This window comes from Oncorhynchus masou, chromosome 29, assembly GCF_036934945.1.
Source record: "Oncorhynchus masou masou isolate Uvic2021 chromosome 29, UVic_Omas_1.1, whole genome shotgun sequence".
In the NCBI taxonomy this organism is placed as follows: Eukaryota; Metazoa; Chordata; class Actinopteri; order Salmoniformes; family Salmonidae; genus Oncorhynchus; species Oncorhynchus masou.
In genome coordinates this window covers 83,363,069-83,381,859 of record NC_088240.1, presented here as the reverse complement: position 1 = coordinate 83,381,859, position 18,791 = coordinate 83,363,069, and the positions used below count along the sequence as shown (strand labels likewise).

General features: G+C 47.2%; 1 protein-coding gene across 1 annotated transcript; it reads left to right on the top strand.

The window, feature by feature from the left end:
* Window positions 1-2,084: 2,084 nt before the first annotated feature.
* LOC135519789 (component of gems protein 1-like) lies at window positions 2,085-9,031 on the top strand. Its single transcript, XM_064945002.1, has 3 exons — window positions 2,085-2,512; window positions 3,594-3,768; window positions 8,474-9,031. The coding sequence occupies exons 1-3, from the start codon at window positions 2,085-2,087 to the stop codon at window positions 9,029-9,031; spliced, it is 1,161 nt and encodes a 386-aa protein (XP_064801074.1).
* The last annotated feature ends 9,760 nt before the right edge of the window (window positions 9,032-18,791 follow it).

The window sequence follows — 18,791 nt, the reverse complement described above, 5'->3', positions numbered from 1 at the left end:
TCTAAATGAGTAAGGAGGCCTTGTTTTCATTAAAAGATATCTGCGGGTCAATCTTCAATATTCATCAACAGGACTTGCAGGCAATTATGAGATGCAGGTTGGGATTCTATTGTGCCAAATAGAATACCTCACAACATGTTACTAGGAGCCTTTCTTTACAGCTATTTCTCAATGAACACAATCTCAGTGTCACTCGAGTGTGAGAGAGGAGGGCCATGGCATGCATGCAGCCGCATCCCATATGTCTCCAATCCAAAATGAAATCTACAATCGGCTTCCTATTTCATAACAAAGCATCCTTCACTCATGCCGCCAAACTTACCCTCGTAAAACTGACTATTCTGCCGATCCTTGACTTCGGCGATGTCATTTACAAATTAGCCCCCAACACTCTACTCAGCAAACTGGATGTAGTCTTTCACAGTGCAATCCATTTTATCACCAAAGCCCCATATACTACACACCACTGCAACCTGTATGCTCTCGTTGGCTGGCCCTCACTACATATCCGTCACCAAACCCACTGGCTCCAGGTCATCTATAAGTCTTTGCTAGGTAAAGCCCCACCATATCTCAGCTCACTGGTCACCATAGCAACACCCACCCGTAGCACGCGCTCCAGCAGGTAATTGCACTGGTCATCCCCAAAGCCAACACTTACTTTGGCTGCCTTTCCACCTAGTTCTCTGCTGCCAATGACTGGAACAAATTGCAAATATCTCTGACGCTGGAGTCTTATATCTCCCTCTCTAACTTTAAGCATCAGCTGTCAGAGCAGCTTACCGATCACTGTACCTGTACTCAGCCAATCTGTAAATAGCACACCCAACTACCTCATCCTCCTATTGTTACTTATCCTCTTGCTCTTTTGCACCCCAGTATCTCTACTTGCACATCATCATCTGCACATCAGTCCAGTATTAATGCTAAATTGTAATTATTTTCCTTACTCTTCTACATTTGCACACACTGTACATTTTTCTATTTTTCTTTTCTTTTGCGTTATTGACTGTACATTTGTTTATGTGTAACTCTGTGTTGTTGTTTTTGTCGCACTGCTTTGCTTTATCTTGACCAAGTCGCAGTTGTAAATGAGATCTTGCTCTCAACTGGCGTTCCTGGTTAAATAAAGGTGAAATAAATAAAAAAAATAGATTTTGTTCTTGAAGGTTGTGATTTAAAAAGCGGATTAATGTCACAGAGTTGATACAGTCTTCTGTTCCACTGACTCTCTAGATATGAGCCAAAGATCAGACCCAGAGCCTGCAGCACCACCCCATCGATCTGTGTCAGGTGGCCTTCGACTGGCGCCGGATATGAGTGAATGATGTGTACGGTGATATGGCTGGCTCAAATGTGTGTATGTTTGAGCTAATGGGTTGGGGTCAAATCCATTTCAATTCCAGACAATTCAGAATGTAAACCAGGTTCCAATTCCACATTATGCTCATTAAAAGGCATTGAAGATCAATGGAATTTCAGGGTACTTACTGAAGGTGTCTCGCAAGGTGTGGGTGTGAGAGAGATATAAAGATTGATCACATCTGATGTGTGTGCTTGTGTGTGTGTTTGCCCCCAGGGAAGAGAGACCAGACCATCAGCTCATATTACACACTCAGCTTTGGTGTCATTCCATATCAGTGGACACTGAGGGGGAGAGACAGCTGGCCTAGGAGAAGAATGTGTGGCTTATAAGTGTGTGGCCAATAAGCAATGAGGCCAATAAGCACAATGAGGCCAATAAGCACTATGAGGCCAATAAGCAATGAGGCCAATAAGCACTATGAGGCCAATAAGCAATGAGGCCAATAAGCACTATGAGGCCAATAAGCACTATGAGGCCAATAAGCAATGAGGCCAATAAGCACTATGAGGCCAATAAGCACTATGAGGCCAATAAGCAATGAGGCCAATAAGCAATGAGGGCAATGAGGCCAATAAGCACTATGAGGCCAATAAGCAATTAGGCCAATAAGCAATGAGTTCAATAAGCACTATGAGACCAATAAGCAACAAGGCCAATAAGCACTATGAGACCAATAAGCAATATAAGACCAATAAGCACTATGAGGCCAATAAGCACTATGAGACCAATAAGCAATATAAGACCAATAAGCAACGAGGCCAATAAGCACTATGAGGCCAATAAACACTATGAGACCAATAAGCACTATGAGACCAATAAGCAATATGAGACCAATAAGCACTATGAGACCAATGAGCACTATGAGACCAATAAGCAATATGAGACCAATAAGCACTATGAGACCAATAAGCACTATGAGACCAATAAGCACTATGAGACCAATAAGCAATATGAGACCAATAAGCACTATGAGACCAAAAAGCAATATGAGACCAATAAGCACCATGAGACCAATAAGCACTATGAGACCAATAAGCACTATGAGACCAATGAGCACTACTATGAGACCAATAAGCACTATGAGACCAATAATCACTATGAGATCAATAAGCAATATGAGACCAATAAGCACTATGAAACCAATATGCACTATCAAATCAAATGTATTTATATAGCCCTTCTTACATCAGCTGATATCTCAAAGTGCTGTACAGAAACACAGCCTAAAACCCCAAACAGCAAGCAATGCTGGTGTAGAAGCACGGTGGCTAGGAAAACCTCCCTAGAAAGGACAAAACCTAGGAAGAAACCTAGAGAGGAACCAGGCTATGAGGGGTGGCCAGTCCTCTTCTGGCTGTGTCAGGTGGAGATTATAACAGAACATGGCCAAGATGTTCAAATGTTCATAAATGACCAGCATGGTCAAACAATAATAATCACAGTGGTTGTCGAGGGTGCAACACCTCAGGAGCACCTCAGGTCAGCACCTCAGGAGTAAATGTCAGTTGGCTTTTCATAGCCGATCATTGAGAGCATCTCTACCGCTCCTGCTGTCTAGAGAGTTGAAAACAGCAGGTCTGGGACAGGTAGCACGTCCGGTGAACAGGACAGGGTTCCATAGCCGCAGGCAGAACAGTTGAAACTGGAGCAGCAGCACGGCCAGGTGGACTGGGGACAGCAAGGAGTCATCATGCCAGGTAGTCCTGAGGCATGGTCCTAGGGCTCAGGTCCCCGAGAGAGAGAAAGACAGAAAGAGAGAAAGAGAGAATTAGAGAGAGCATACTTAAATTCACACAGTACACCGGAGCAATACTCCAGATATAACCGACTGACCCTAGCCCCCGACACATAAACTACTGCAGCATAAATACTGGAGGCTGAGACAGGAGGGTCAGGGGACACTGTGGCCCCATCCGATGATACCCCCGGACAGGGCCAAACAGACAGGATATAACCCCAAACAGCAAGCAATGCTGGTGTAGAAGCACTTTCCCAAAGCACAGCCCCCACACCACTAGAGGGATATCTTCAACCACCAACTTACCATCCTGAGACAAGGCAGAGTATAGCCCACAAAGATCTCCGCCACGGCACAACCCAAGGGGGGACGCCAACCCAGACAGGAAGACCCGTCAGTGACTCAACCCACTCAAGTGACGCAACTCTCCTAGGGACGGCATGGAAGAGCACCAGTAAGCCAGTGACTCAGCCCCTGTAATAGGGTTAGAGGCAGAGAATCCCACTATGAGACCAATAAGCAATATGAGACCAATAAGCACTATGAGATCAATAAGCAATATGAGACCAATAAGAACTATGAGATCAATAAGCAATATGAGACCAATAAGCACTATGAGACCAATAAGCACTATGAGACCAATAAGCAATATGAGACCAATAATGTCATGTCTTGTTATGTCTGTTCCTGTCCTTTCTCTTCATTCTCTCTCTCTGCTGGTCTTTTTAGGTTACCTTCTCTGTCTCTCATCCCTCAGCTGTTCTACATTTCCCCTAACTAGCTCATTCTCTCTTTCCCCACCTGTTCTCTCTTCCCCCTCTGATTAGGTCTCTATTTCTTTCTCTGTTCCTGCTACTTTCAGTGTCTGATTCTTGTTTGTGTTTTTTGATGCCAGAAGCAAGCTGTCGTCTCGTTTGCTTCCACCTTGTCCTGTCCTGTCGGAGTCTGCATGGCAGGTGCAACCTGCATTATACTACGTTCTTTTGTTCCATTGACTACGTTGGAAGAGGATTTATGCCATTCCTGTTTTTTATTAAAGAACTCTGTTTTCTGTTAAAACCGCGTTTGGGTCTTCACTCAAGTTCATAACAGAAGAATCAGACCAAGAATGGACCCAGCGGCTCCGGACCCTTTTCACTCCGCCGTCGAGATCCAGGGAGCGATGCTAGGCAGACACGAGGAGGAATTGTCTGCTGCTCAACATGCCGTTGAGACCCTGGCCGTCCAAGTCTCCGACCTCACAAGACGGGTTCACCAACTCCACCTCGATCCACCGCCCACTTCCAGGGTTTCCGAGTCTCCGGAGCCCAGGATCAACAACCCGCCGTGTTACTCTGGGAGCCCACTGAGTGCCGCTCATTCCTCACTCAGTGTGATGTGGTGTTCTCTCTCAGCCCAACACTTACTCCAGGAGCGCAGCCCGCATCGCCTACGTCATTTCTCTCCTTACCGGACGGGCGTGAGTGGGGCACGGCAGTCTGGGAGGCGAGGGCTGAGTGTATTAACCAGTATCTGGACTTTAAGGAGGAGATGATACGGGTTTTTGACCGTTCTGTTTTGGCGAGGAGGCTTCCAGGGCCCTGTCTTCCCTATGTCAGGGGAATAGATCCATAACGGATTATTCTATTGAGTTTCGCACTCTCGCTGCCTCTAGTGACTGGAACGAGCCGGCTTTGCTCGCTCGTTTTCTGGAGGGTCTCCACGTCGAGGTTAAGGATGAGATCCTCTCCCGGGAGGTTCCTTCCAGTCTGGACTCCTTAATAGCTCTCGCTATTCGCATAGAGCGACGGTTTGATCTTCGTCGCCGAGCTCGTGGAAAGGAGCTCACGTTCTCCGTTGCTCCCCTCTCCACATCACTGCCACCTGCCGCATCACTGCCACCCTCCCCGCCGGCTCGGATGCTGAGCCTATGCAGCTGGGGGGTATTCGCATCTCGGCCAAGGAGAGGGAACGGAGAATCACCAATCGCCTCTGTCTCTACTGCGGCTCCGCTGGTCATTTTGTCACCTCATGTCCAGTAAAAGGCCAGAGCTCATCAGTAAGAGGAGGGCTACTGGTGAGCGCAACTACTCAGGCCTCTCCTTCTGGATCACGCACTACCTTTCCGGTCCATCTCCGCTGGCCCGGTTCATCGGCTTCCTGCAGTGCCTTGATAGACTCTGGGGCGGAGGGCTGTTTTATGGACCGAGACCTGGGCTCGGGAACATGACATTCCTCTCAGACAGTTAGGGAGCCCAGGGCCTTGTTCGCTTTAGATGGTAGTTCTCTCCCCAAGATTCAGCGTGAGACGCTGCCTTTAACCCTCACTGTCTCTGGTAATCATAGCGAAACCATTTCTTTTTTAATTTTTCGTTCACCTTTTACACCTGTTGTTTTGGGTCATCCCTGGCTAGTGCGCCATAACCCTTCTATTAATTGGTCTAGTAATACTATCCTATCCTGGAATGTTTCTTGTCATGTAACCTGTTTAATGTCTGCTATCCCTCCTGTTTCCTCTGTCTCTTCTTCACAGGAGGAGCCTGGCGATTTGACAGGGGTGCCGGAGGAGTATCACGATCTGCGCACGGTGTTCAGTCGTTCCAAGGCCACTTCTCTCCCTCCACACCGGTCGTATGACTGTAGTATTGATCTCCTTCCGGGAACTACTCCCCCCGGGGTAGATTATACTCTCTGTCGGCTCCCGAACGTAAGGCTCTCGAGGATTATTTGTCGGTTTCGCTCGCGCCGGTACCATAGTCTCCTCCTCCTCCCCCGCCGGCGCGGGGTTCTTTTTTGTTCAGAAGAAGGACGGGTCCCTGCGCCCATGCGTGGATTATCGAGGGCTGAATGACATAACAGTTAAGAATCGTTATCCGCTTCCTCTTATGTCTTCAGCCTTGAGATCCTGCAGGGAGCCAGGTTTTTCACCAAATTGGACCTTCGTAACGCCTACCATCTCGTGCGCATCAGGGAGGGGACGAGTGGAAGACGGCGTTTAACACTCCGTTAGGGCACTTTGAATACCGGGTTCTTCCTTTCGGCCTCGTTAACGCTCCAGCTGTCTTTCAGGCACTAGTTAACGACGTCCTGAGAGACATGCTGAACATTTTTGTTTTCGTTTACATGGATGATATCCTGATTTTTTCACCGTCTCTCTCGATTCATGTTCAGCACGTGCGAGCGCGTCCTCCAGCGCCTTTTGGAGAACTCGTTTCATCCGTAATTTCGGTCAGGTGAGGTGGCAGCTCCTCTCACAGCCCTTACTTCTGTTAAGACGTGCTTTAAGTGGTCCGTTTCCGCCCAGGGAGCTTTTGATCTTCTTAAGAATCGTTTTACATCCGCACCTATTCTTGTTACACCTGACATCTCTAGACAGTTTGTTGTTGAGGTTGACGCGTCAGAGGTGGGCGTGGGAGCCATTCTTTCTCAGCGCTCTCTCTCTGACGGCAAGGTCCATCCTTGCGCGTTTTTCTCTCATCGCTTATCGCCGTCAGAACGTAACTATGATGTTGGTAATCGCGAACTGCTCGCCATCCGCTTAGCCCTAGGCGAATGGCGACAGTGGTTGGAGGGGGCGACCGTTCCTTTTGTCGTTTGGACTAACCATAGGAACCTTGAGTACATCCGTTCAGCCAAACGACTTAATGCGCGTCAGGCTCGTTGGGCTCTGTTTTTCGCTCGTTTCGAGTTTGTTATTTCTTATCGTCCGGGCTCAAAGAACACCAAACCTGATGCTTTATCTCGTCTCTTCAGTTCTTCTGAGGTCTCCACCGACCCCGATGGGATTCTCCCTGAGGGGCGTGTTGTCGGGTTGACTGTCTGGGAATTGAGAGGCAGGTAAAGCAAGCACTCGCTCACACTCCGTCGCCGCGAGCTTGTCCTAGGAACCTTCTGTTCGTTCCCGTTCCTACTCGTCCGGCCGTTCTTCAGTGGGCCCACTCTGCCAAGTTAGCCGGCCACCCCGGCCTTCGGGTACGCTCGCTTCCATTCGCCAGCGTTTCTGGTGGCCCACTCGGGAACGTGACGCGCGTCGATTTGTCGCCGCTTGTTCGGTCTGCGCGCAGACTAAATCTGGGAACTCTCCTCCTGCCGGCCGTCTCAGACCGCTTCCCATTCCCTCTCGACCGTGGTCTCACATCGCTTTAGATTTTATCACCGGACTGCCTTCATCAGCGGGGAAGACAGTTATTCTTACGGTTGTCGATAGATTCTCTAAGGCGGCTCATTTCATTCCTCTCGATAAGCTCCCTTCTGCTAAGGAGACGGCTCAGATCATTATCGAAAATGTTTTCCGAATTCATGGCCTTCCGTCTGACGTCGTTTCCGACAGAGGCCCGCAGTTCACGTCTCAATTTTGGAGGGAGTTTTGCCGTTTGATTGGGGCTTCCGTCAGTCTCTCGTCCGGCTTTCATCCCCAGTCTAACGGTCAAGCCGAACGGGCCAATCAGACTGTTGGTCGCATTTTACGCAGTCTTTCTTTTCGTAACCCTGCGTCTTGGTCAGAACAGCTCCCCTGGGCAGAGTACGCCCACAACTCGCTTCCCTCGTCTGCTACCGGTCTATCCCCTTTTCAGTGTAGCCTCGGGTACCAGCCTCCGCTGTTCTCATCTCAGCTCGCCGAGTCCTGCGTCCCCTCCGCTCAGGCTTTTGTCCAGCGTTGCGAGCGCACCTGGAAGGGGGTCAGGTCGGCACTTTGCCGTAATAGGCGCAGACTGTGAGGGCCGCTAATAAAGCGTAGGACCAAGAGTCCTAGATATTGTTGCGGTCAGAGTATGGCTCTCCACTCAGAACCTTCCCCTTAAGACAGCTTCGCGCAAGTTGGCCCCGCGGTTCATTGGTCCGTTCCGTATTTCCCAGGTCATTAATCCTGTCGCAGTGCGACTTCTTCTCCAGCTATCTTCGTCGCGTTCCTCCGTTGCCGCCAGGTTTCCTCCTCGAGTGCGCCAGGAGGCGCTCGGTGAGTGGGGTACTGTCATGTCTTGTTATGTCTGTTCCTGTCCTTTCTCTTCATTCTCTCTCTCTGCTGGTCTTTTTAGGTTACCTTCTCTGTCTCTCATCCCTCAGCTGTTCTACATTTCCCCTAACTAGCTCATTCTCTCTTTCCCCACCTGTTCTCTCTTCCCCCTCTGATTAGGTCTCTATTTCTTTATCTGTTCCTGCTACTTTCAGTGTCTGATTCTTGTTTGTGTTTTTCATGCCAGAAGCAAGCTGTCGTCCCGTTTGCTTCCACCTTGTCCTGTCCTGTCGGAGTCTGCATGGCAGGTGCAGCCTGCATTATACTACGTTCTTTTGTTCCATTGACTACGTTGGAAGAGGATTTATGCCATTCCTGTTTTTTATTAAAGAACTCTGTTTTTTCTGTTAAAACCGCGTTTGGGTCTTCACTCAAGTTCATAACAAATAAGCACTATGAGGCCAATAAGCACTATGAGACCAATAAGCACTATGAGACCAATAAGCACTATGAGACCAATAAGCAATATGAGACCAATAAGCACTATGAGACCAATAAGCACTATGAGACCAATAAGCACTATGAGACCAATAAGCACTATGAGACCAATAAACACTATGAGGCCAATAAGCAATATGAGACCAATAAGCACTATGAGACCAATAAACACGATGAGACCAATAAGCACTATGAGACCAATAAACACGATGAGACCAATAAGCACTATGAGACCAATAAGCACTATGAGACCAATAAGCACTATGAGACCAATAAGCACTATGAGACCAATAAGCACTATGAGACCAATAAGCACTATGAGACCAATAAGCACTATGAGACCAATAAACACGATGAGACCAATAAGCACTATGAGACCAATAAGCACTATGAGATCAATAAGCAATATGAGACCAATAAGCACTATGAGACCAATAAGCAATATGAGACCAATAAGCACTATGAGGCCAATAGGCCTGTGAGGAAAACCAGTTAGAAGACTGTAAATTGCTGTGGATTATAGTGTCTGGATTATAATAAGAAATAAGGTCGTGTGAGGAGACTGTCTGTACTATTATATGCACAACTGTCTGTAGTAAACCCTTGAGTTGTCAGTGTTCATAATCAATCCAATCCAACCACACTAGTGGTCTCACTATGAACCTAAAATAGTAGAAGAGCATCATTTTTCAAGTCTCACAAAATTACACCACAATCATTTTATTTTGTATTAGTGAGAGATAGCTCCCATCCAGGAGTTTATGGTGTGCAGTGGGAGTAAGTTAGAGCTATGTTAAAGGAAGAGAATTTACATTCGTTCTGCCTGGACTCCATTCAGTTACACCAGAGCAGGCCTGTTATGAGAAAGGAAATTTGTGTCTGTGCAAGAGTACTCAGGCTACAACATATACAGTGCCTTAGGAAAGTATTCAGACCCCTTGACTTTATCCACATTTTCTTACGTTACAGCCTTATTCTAAAATTGATAAAACTGTATTTTTTCCTTATCAATCTACACATAATACCCCACAATGCCAAAGCAAAAATAGGTTTATAGACATTTTTGCAAATGTATTACAAATATAAAACGGAATATCACATTTACGTAAATACTCAGACCCTATACCCAAAACTTGGATGGGGAGTGTTGCTGCACAGCTATGTTAAGGTCTCTCCAGAGGTGTTCAATCGGGTTTAAGTCCGGGCTCTGGCTGGGCCACTCAAGGACATTCAGAGACTTGTTCCAAAGCCACTCCTGCGTTGTCTTGGCTGTGTGCTTAGGGTTGTTGTCTTGTTGAAGGTGAACCATCGGCCCAGTCTGAGGTCCTGAGCGCTCTGGAGCAGGTTTTCATCAAGGATCTCTCTGTACTTTGCTCTGTTCATCTTTGCCTTGATCCTGACTAGTCTCTCAGTCCTTTCTACTGAAAAACATCCCCATAGCATGATGCTGCCACCACCATGCTTCACCTTATGGATGGTGCCAGGTTTCCTCCTGGCGTGACACTTGGCAATCAGGCCAAAGAGTTCCATCTTGGTTTCATCAGACCAGAGAATCTTGTGTCTCATGGTTTGAGCTTTTAGGTGCCTTTTTGCAAACTCCAAGCGGGTTTTCATGTGATTTTTAGTGAGGAGTGGCTTCCGTCTAGCCACTCTACCATAAATGCCTGGTTGTCTTTCTGGAAGTTCCTCCCATCACCACAGAGGAACTCTGGAGCTCAGTCAGAGTGACCATCGGATTCTTGGTCACCTCCCTGAGATGCACTGTCAACTGTGGGACCTTATATAGGCGGGTGTGTGTCCAATCAATTGAATTTACCACAGGTGGACTACAACCTAAGTTATAGAAACATCTCAAGGACGATCAATGGAAAGCTCAATATCGAGTCTCATAACAAAGGGTCTGAATACTTATGTAAATAAGGTATTTCTGTTTTAAAAATTATACATTTGAAAAAATTTCTCAGAACCTGTTTTCACTTTATCATTGTGGGGTATTGTGTGTAGATTGATGGGTAAAAATAGGAATTTAATCCATTTTAGAATTAAGGCTGTAAAGTAACAAAATGTGGAAAAAAGTCAAGGGTTTGAATAGTTTCAGATTGCACTGTATATAATGTGATATTTTTCTATACAACATGGAATACCTACCAATCATTATAGCCTATACTGCCTATTTAAATGGATGAGATGAATTGCCATAGAATATGTGTTTGGGGAGGGGGAAATAGGTAGGCCTATAGCTTGCATGGAGTAAGAAACGAGTGGTCGGAAATTGGCTTGGCTTTTACAGCACAGAAACGTCACTGTTATGGACTTTGCATTTCCTCTATACAACATTCTATCAATAAGATGTCAGTGTGGATTGTTTACTACCTGCTTCATCAGTTCATCTGGGATGGTTTAAGTGTGTTCCCAGACAGCACTGTATCTTTCCTCATAATTTACTATGCCAATAAGAGAGGAGGTGCCAGGGAACGCTCAAGCATTACCTCCACCAGACAGTGAGAGAGCAAGAGAGTCAGAGAGAGAGTCAGAGAGAGAGAGGGAGAGGGACAGAGAGAGTGTCACGTTTTTTCAAAATCGAACCCAGAAGCAGACCAGGACAAGGAGAGTAGGAAGAAGGTGAATATTTATTTACAAGTGAATGTGAATGGGTAGATATATCCAGGTGGCGTAGCGGGCAGCGGTGGTGAGTTGATGGGAGTAAATAGGTGGATCCAATGAGGTAGCGGAATCCTCCGACGACCAGGCGGGAATGGGGTAAATGATCCGGGTGAGTAACTGCAGACAGAACAAACGGAGGTAAGTTTAAGGCAAGCAATACGTAAAAAAAAAACAACAAAACAAATTCTATCCAACTTGAGGCTGATACTATGGCACAACATACTGTTCATGGCTAACGATCCGGCAGGGAATGGATGTCAGGTCCGGGCTTATGAAGAGGAGAGATGATGATCAGGACCAGGTGTGCAGATAGCTGATGGGATACAGGTGCGGGTAATCAGAACTCCCAACTGGCTACCTTGCCCGGCAACCAGACAGGGTGCGTTCCAGGACGCCGGAAAAAACACTCCAGGACAGAACACAGGCAAAAAACAGACTCAGGAAACGGGATTCGTGACAGTACCCCCCCTCCGACGAACGCCACCGGGCGGACTACCCAGAGCGCCAGGGTGGAGGCGGTAACAGTCACGAAGCAGGTCATCGTCAAGGATCTGACGCCGAGGAATCCAACTCCTCTCCTCAGGACCATATCGTTCCCAATCCACTAAATACTGGAACCCTCGACCCCGCCGTCTGGAGTCCATGATGTGGCGCACCGTGTAGACAGGACCACCTCCGATCATCCGAGGAGGAGGAGGACGAGGAGGAGGGGGCAACAGAGGACTGAGGAGAACCGGCTTGAGGCAGGAGACATGAAAGGTGGGATGTACTCTTAGTGTAGCAGGCAACTTGAGTCGGACCACAACAGGATTAATGATATTTTCCACTACAAACGGACCAATGAACTTCGGTGACAGTTTCCTCGACTCAGTCCGTAGAGGAAGATCCCGTGTAGCCAACCAAACCCTATCTCTGACAGTATAAGCGGGGGCAGGAATACGGCGACGATTCGCCTGGATCTGATACCGGTCAGAAACCTTAAGGAGGGCCTTCCTGGTCCGATGCCAGGTGCGGTGGCAACGACGAATGTGGGTCTGGACAGAAGGAACCGAGAGATCCCGCTCCTGAGAAGGAAACAAGTGAGGTTGGTAACCGTACAGGCACTGGAAGGGAGACATCCCAGTGGCAGATGAAGGGAGAGTATTATGAGCATACTCGACCCAGGGTAATTGAGAGGACCAAGAGGTGGGATCAGAGGAAACAAGACAGCGCAGCATGGACTCCATCTTCTGGTTGGCTCTCTCCGCCTGACCATTAGATTGGGGTGAAATCCAGATGTGAGACTGACTGTAGCTCCAATGGCCAAACAGAAGGATTTCCAGACAGCAGAGGTAAACTGAGGACCACGGTCAGAAACAATGTCACAGGGCAACCCGTGGACCCTGAACAGCTCCCTAACCAGGATCTCGGACGTCTCAGTGGCCGAAGGCAGCTTGGAGAGGGGAACAAAGTGGGCAAACTTGCTGAATCTATCCACAATGGTCAGAATAACCGTGTTTCCAACAGAAGAGGGCAACCCCGTGACAAAATCCAGGGCCAGATGCGACCAAGGTCGCCGGGGAATAGGTAGATAAAAATTTGCAAACCCCAGGAATCTCTGGAGCTGCAATCTCGTACCGGGCTGGACCCAATCCCGAACCGCCCGAACCTTCTCTTGGTCCATCTTGATCTCTCCCCTGGAGATGATGTACCCGAGGAAAGGACGTCGTGTGGGCGTGAAAATCACACTTCTCAGCCTTCACGAACAGACGGTTCTCCAATAACCGCTGCAGGACCTGCTTGACATGCTGAACGTGGCTAGAAAACTCCTTCAAGAAGATGAAGATATCATCCAGGTAAACGAACACAAAAATACCAATCATATCTCTCAGAACGTCATTCACCATACTTTGGAACACAGCAGGAGCGTTGGTCAGTCCAAACGGCATCACCTGGTACTCGAAATGTCCCATCGGAGTATTGAACCCAGTCAACCACTCATCCCCCTCTTTGATCCGAACCAAATGATAAGCATTACGTAAATCAAGCTTCGTAAAAACCATAGCACCCTGTAAAGAATCGAAAGCCGAGCTCATCAAGGGCAGGGGATACTTGTTCTTGACCGTAATATCATTCAAACCCCGATAATCAATACACGGTCGAAGAGAGCCATCCTTCTTGCTCACAAAAAAAATCCTGCTCCCAGAGGTGATGACGAGGGCCGAATGAAACCTGCAGCTAGAGATTCCTTGATGTACATCTCCAAGGCCTCACGTTCAGGTTGTGAGATACTGTATAACCGTCCCTTGGGAAAGGTAGCTCCAGGAAACAGATTAGTCGCACAATCATAAGGTCGGTGGGGAGGAAGGGACAGAGCCTTCTGTTTACTGAATACTTCACCCAACTCGTGATATGTTTCTGGAACCAGGGACAAATCAGGAGGAGCAGAGTCACTGACCTGACTGGAAACGGCAGGAGAACAGGCAGTCCTAAGGCAGTTAGCATGACAATCAATGCTCCAACTAGTTACCTTACCCGTCACCCAATCAAACGAGGGATTGTGTTCCTTCAGCCAGGGGTAACCAAGAACCAGAGGAACATGGGGCGAGGATAGAATGAAGAAGGAGATAAACTCTGAATGATTACCTGACAACAACATCTTAACCGGTTCAGTCCTCATAGTGATCCGTGCCAGACTACTGCCGTTCAGAGTGGTTGCTTCAATGGCTTCCGGCAATTGCTCATTGGAAAGCCCCAGCTGTTCCATCAAGTCGGCATCAATAAAGCTGCCATCGGCACCTGAATCGATAAAGCGTTCATCTCTAAGCTCTGATCCTTATTCATAAGGGTCGCAGGAAAACAGGGTCTGACAGGATCTTTGAGAGTTTGAAACTGGCTCGCTAAATTCCTCCCAAAACTAGCGAGCCGGGCAGTTTAACTGGCGCTGTGGACAAGCGGAGATGTAATGTCCGAGCTACCACAGTAGAGACAGCTGTTGGTCTCACGTCTACGTTGGCGCTCTTCCTTAGTTAGCCCGTGTCGCCCCACTTGCATTGGTTCAGGATCTGGTGGCAAGACCCCTCCACTAATCCCGTGTGGAGAATAACGATCAATACGTTCTGGTTCACTTCCTGAACCGAATGGTAACGAGTTGCTGATTGATTGGATGGGCCCCACTGCTTCTCCCTCCTCTCTCGGACTCTATTATCTACCTGAATAGATAAAGTGACCAAGCTGTCTAGGTCACTAGGCTCTGGATAGGATATCAGCTCGTCCTTGAGTTGCTCCGACAACCCCTGGTAAAAAGCCGCTTGTAGTGACTCCTCATTCCAACCACTCTCCACAGACAATGTCCTGAACTCGATCATAAAGTCTGCCACACTGCGAGCTCCTTGGCAAAGAGTGAACAACGTTTAGCTGCGTCCTTACCTCGGACTGGATGGTCAAAAGCTTTCTCATCTCTCCCGTGAACTCCTGGTATGAAGCCATGCAGGTCTCCTGTCGTTCCCAAATGGCTGAAGCCCATTCCAGAGCTCTTCCACGCAGCAGTTCAATAACAAAGGCTATCCTAGCCTTGTCAGTGGCGTAAAATGGGGCTGCAGATCAAACACTAACCCACACTGCATAAGAAACGAACGGCATCTTCCCAAATCCCCTTCATATTTATCAGACGTCGGTACCTTGGGTTCACGGAAGGAAACCGCACCAGACACGGCAGGTGAGATGGGTGAAACAGGTGGTGAATGAATCGCCGGCAAACTGAGCTGATCCTGGATTTGTGTGAAGCTAGCAGATAAGTTCTGGATTGAACCGCTATCTCCTGTAGCGTCGTCTTGTGTTGTCCCAATGTCTTCCCCTGCTGGGTAATGGCATGGCAAACGGAGTCCAGGTCCGCTGGGTTCATCCTTAGCCGGATCGTTCTGTCCCGTTTTCATCCCGAACCCAGAAGCAGACCAGGACAAGGAGAGTAGGAAAGAAGGTGAATATTTATTTACAAGTGAATGTGAATGGGTAGATATATCCAGGTGGCGTAGCGGGCAGCGGTGGTGAGTTGATGGGAGTAAATAGAGTGGATCCAATGGGGTAGCGGAATCCGACGACGACCAGGCGGGAATGGGGTAAATGATCCGGGTGAGTAACTGAAGACAGAACAAACGGAGGTAAGTTTAAGGCAAGCAATACGTAAAAAAACAGCAAAACAAATTCTATCAACTTGAGGCTGATACTATGGCACAACATACTGTTCATGGCTAACGATCCGGCAGGGAATGGATGTCAGGTCCGGGCTTATGAAGAGGAGAGATGATGATCAGGACCAGGTGTGCAGATAGCTGATGGGATACAGGTGCGGGTAATCAGAACTCCCAACTGGCTACCTTTGCCCGGCAACCAGACAGGGTGCGTTCCAGGACGCGGAAAAAACACTCCAGGACAGAACACAGGCAAAAAACAGACTCAGGAAACGGGATTCGTGAGAGAGAGGCGAGCGAGAGACAGAGAGAGAGCGAGAGAGGAGAGAAGAGAGAATGCCAATCAGAATCAATGACTTCATTTTCTCCAGTTGATAAGAAGCGCGACCCATTCACAGTCGTAGTGAATGAAACATGCTGATAGTCAGGCCCAGAGTGCCATTTAATGAAACATGTATAATATCTGACACTGTTGGCCTACCGTGTCTTCAAAAAAGTATTCAGACCCTTTGACCTTTTCCGCATTTTGTTATGTTACAGCCTTATTCAAATGGATTAAATAAATAAAAAATCCTCAGATATCTACCAAAATACCCCATATTGACAAAGTGAAAACAATTCCTTAAATACCTTATTTACATACTGTAAGTATTCAGACCCTTTGCTGTGAGACTCAAAATTGAGCTCAAGTGCACGCTGTTTCCATTGAACATCCTTGAGATGTTTTCTACAACAGGTTGTAGTCCTCCTGTAGTAAATTCAATTGATTGGACATGATTCTTTAAGGCACACACCCGTCTATACGGTCCCACAGTTGACAGTGCATGTCACAGTAAAAACAAAGCTATGGTCGAAGTAATTGTCCGTAGAGCTCAGAGACAGGATTGTGTCGAGGCACAGATCTGGAGAAGGGTACCAAAACATTTCTGCAGCATTGAAGTTCCCTAGAACACAGTGGTCTCCATCATTCTTAAAAGGAAGAAGTTTGGAACCAACAAGACACTTCCTAGAGATGACTGCCCGGGCCTTGGTCAGGAGGGGACCAAGAACCGATGGTCCCTCTGACAGAGCTCCAGAGTTCCTCTGTGGAGATGGGAGAAACTTCCAGAAGGACAACCAGGCATTTATGGTAGAGTGGCTAGACAGAAGCCATTCCTCAGTAAAAATCACATGAAAACTCGCTTGGAGTTTGCAAAAAGGCACCTAAAGACTCAAACCATGAAAAACATGATTCTCTGGTCTGATGAAACCAAGATGGAACTCTTTGGCCTGATTGCCAAATGTCATGTCTGGAGGAAACCTGGCACCATCCATAAGGTGAAGCATGGTGGTGGCAGCATCATGCTATGGGGATGTTTTTCAATGGCAGGGACTGGGTAGACTAGTCAGGATCGAGGAAAGATAAACGAAGCAAATTACAGAGATCCTTGAGAGGCCCAGGACCTCAGACTGGGCCAATGGTTCACCTTCCAACAGGACAACAACCCTAAGCACACAGCCAAGACGATGCAGGAGTGGCTTGAACAAGTCTCTGAAATGGCCTTGGTGGCCCTGTCAGAGTCCAGAGTTGAACCGAGTGAGTGGCGAGTGTAAGTATAGAGATATAGAGATATTGTTATCCACGTCGGCACCAACGATGTTAGGATGAAACAGTCAGAGATCACCAAGCGCAACATAGCTTCTGCGTGTAAATCAGCTAGAAAGATGTGTCGGCATCGAGTAATTGTCTCTGGCCCCCTCCCAGTTAGGGGAGTGATGAGCTCTACAGCAGAGTCTCACAACTCAATCGCTGGTTGAAAACTGTTTTCTGCCCCTCCCAAAAGATAGAATTTGGAAATAATTGTCCCTCTTTCTGGGCCTCACCCACAAACAGGACCAAGCCTGACCTGCTGAGGAGTGACGGACTCCATCCCTAGCTGGAGGGGTGCTCTCATCTTATCTACCAACATAGACAGGGCTCTAACTCCTCTAGCTCCACAATGAAATAGGGTGCAGGCCAGGCAGCAGGCTGTTAGCCAGCCTGCTTGCATAATGGATCTGCCACTAGCAAAGTCAGTGTAGTCAGCTCAGCTATCACCATTGAGACCGTGTCTGTGCCTCGACCTAGGTTAGGCAAAACTAAACATGGTGGTGGTCGCCTTAACAATCTCACTAGGATAAAGACTACCTCCATTCCTGTCATTATTGAAAGAGATCATGATACCTCACGTCTCAAAATAGGGCTACTTAATTTTAGATTCCTTACTTCAAAGGCAATTATAGTCAATGAACTAATCACTGATCATAATCTTGATGTGATTGGACTGACTGAAACATAGCTTAAACCTGATGAATTTACTGTGTTAATGAGGCCTCACCTCCTGGCTACACTAGTGACCATATCCCCCATGCATCCCGCAAAGGCAGAGGTGTTGCTAACATTTACGATAGCAAATTTCCAATTTACAAAAAAAAAATGGCGTTTCCGTCTTTTGAGCTTCTAGTCATGAAATCTATGCAGCCTACTCAATCTTTTTATAGCTACTGTTTACAGGCCTCCTGGGCCATATACAGCGTTCCTCACTGAGTTCCCTGAATTCCTATCGGACCTTGTAGTCATAGCAGATAATATTCTAATCTTTGGTGACTTTAATATTCACATGGAAAAGTCACAGACCCACTCCAAGGCTTTCGGAGCCATCATTGACTCAGTGGGTTTTGTCCAACATGTCTCTGGACCCACTCACTGTCACAGTCATACTCTGGACCTAGTTTTGTCCCATGGAATAAATGTTGTGGATCTTAATGTTTTCCTCATAATCCTGGACAATCGGACCACCATTTTATTATGTTTGCAATTGCAACAAATAATCTGCTCAGAACTCAACCAAGGAACATCAAAAGTTGTGCTATAAATTCACAGACAACACAAAGATTCCTTGATGTCCTTCCAGATTCCTCTGTCTACCAAGGGCCAGAGACAAAAACCACTAACTGAGGAACTCAATTTAACCTTACCAATACCTAGATGCAGTTGCACCCCTAAAAACTAAAAACATTTCTCATAAGAAACTAGCTCTCTGGTACACAGAAAATACCCCGAGCTCTGAAGCAGCTTCCAGAAAATTGGAACGGAAATGGCGCCACACCAAACTGGATGTCTTCCGACGAGCTTGGAAAGACAGTACCCGTACAGTACCGAAGAGCCCTTACTGCTGCTCGATCATCCTATTTTCTAACTTAGTGAGGAAAATAAGAACAATCCGAAATTCCTTTTTGATACTGTCGCAAAGCTCACTAAAAAGCAGCATTCCCCAAGAGAGGATGACTTTCTTTAGCAGTGATAAATTCATGAACTTCTTTGAGAAAGATTATGATTATTAGAAAGCAAATTACGGACTCCTCTTTAAATCTGCGTATTCTTCAAATCTCAGTTGTCCTGAG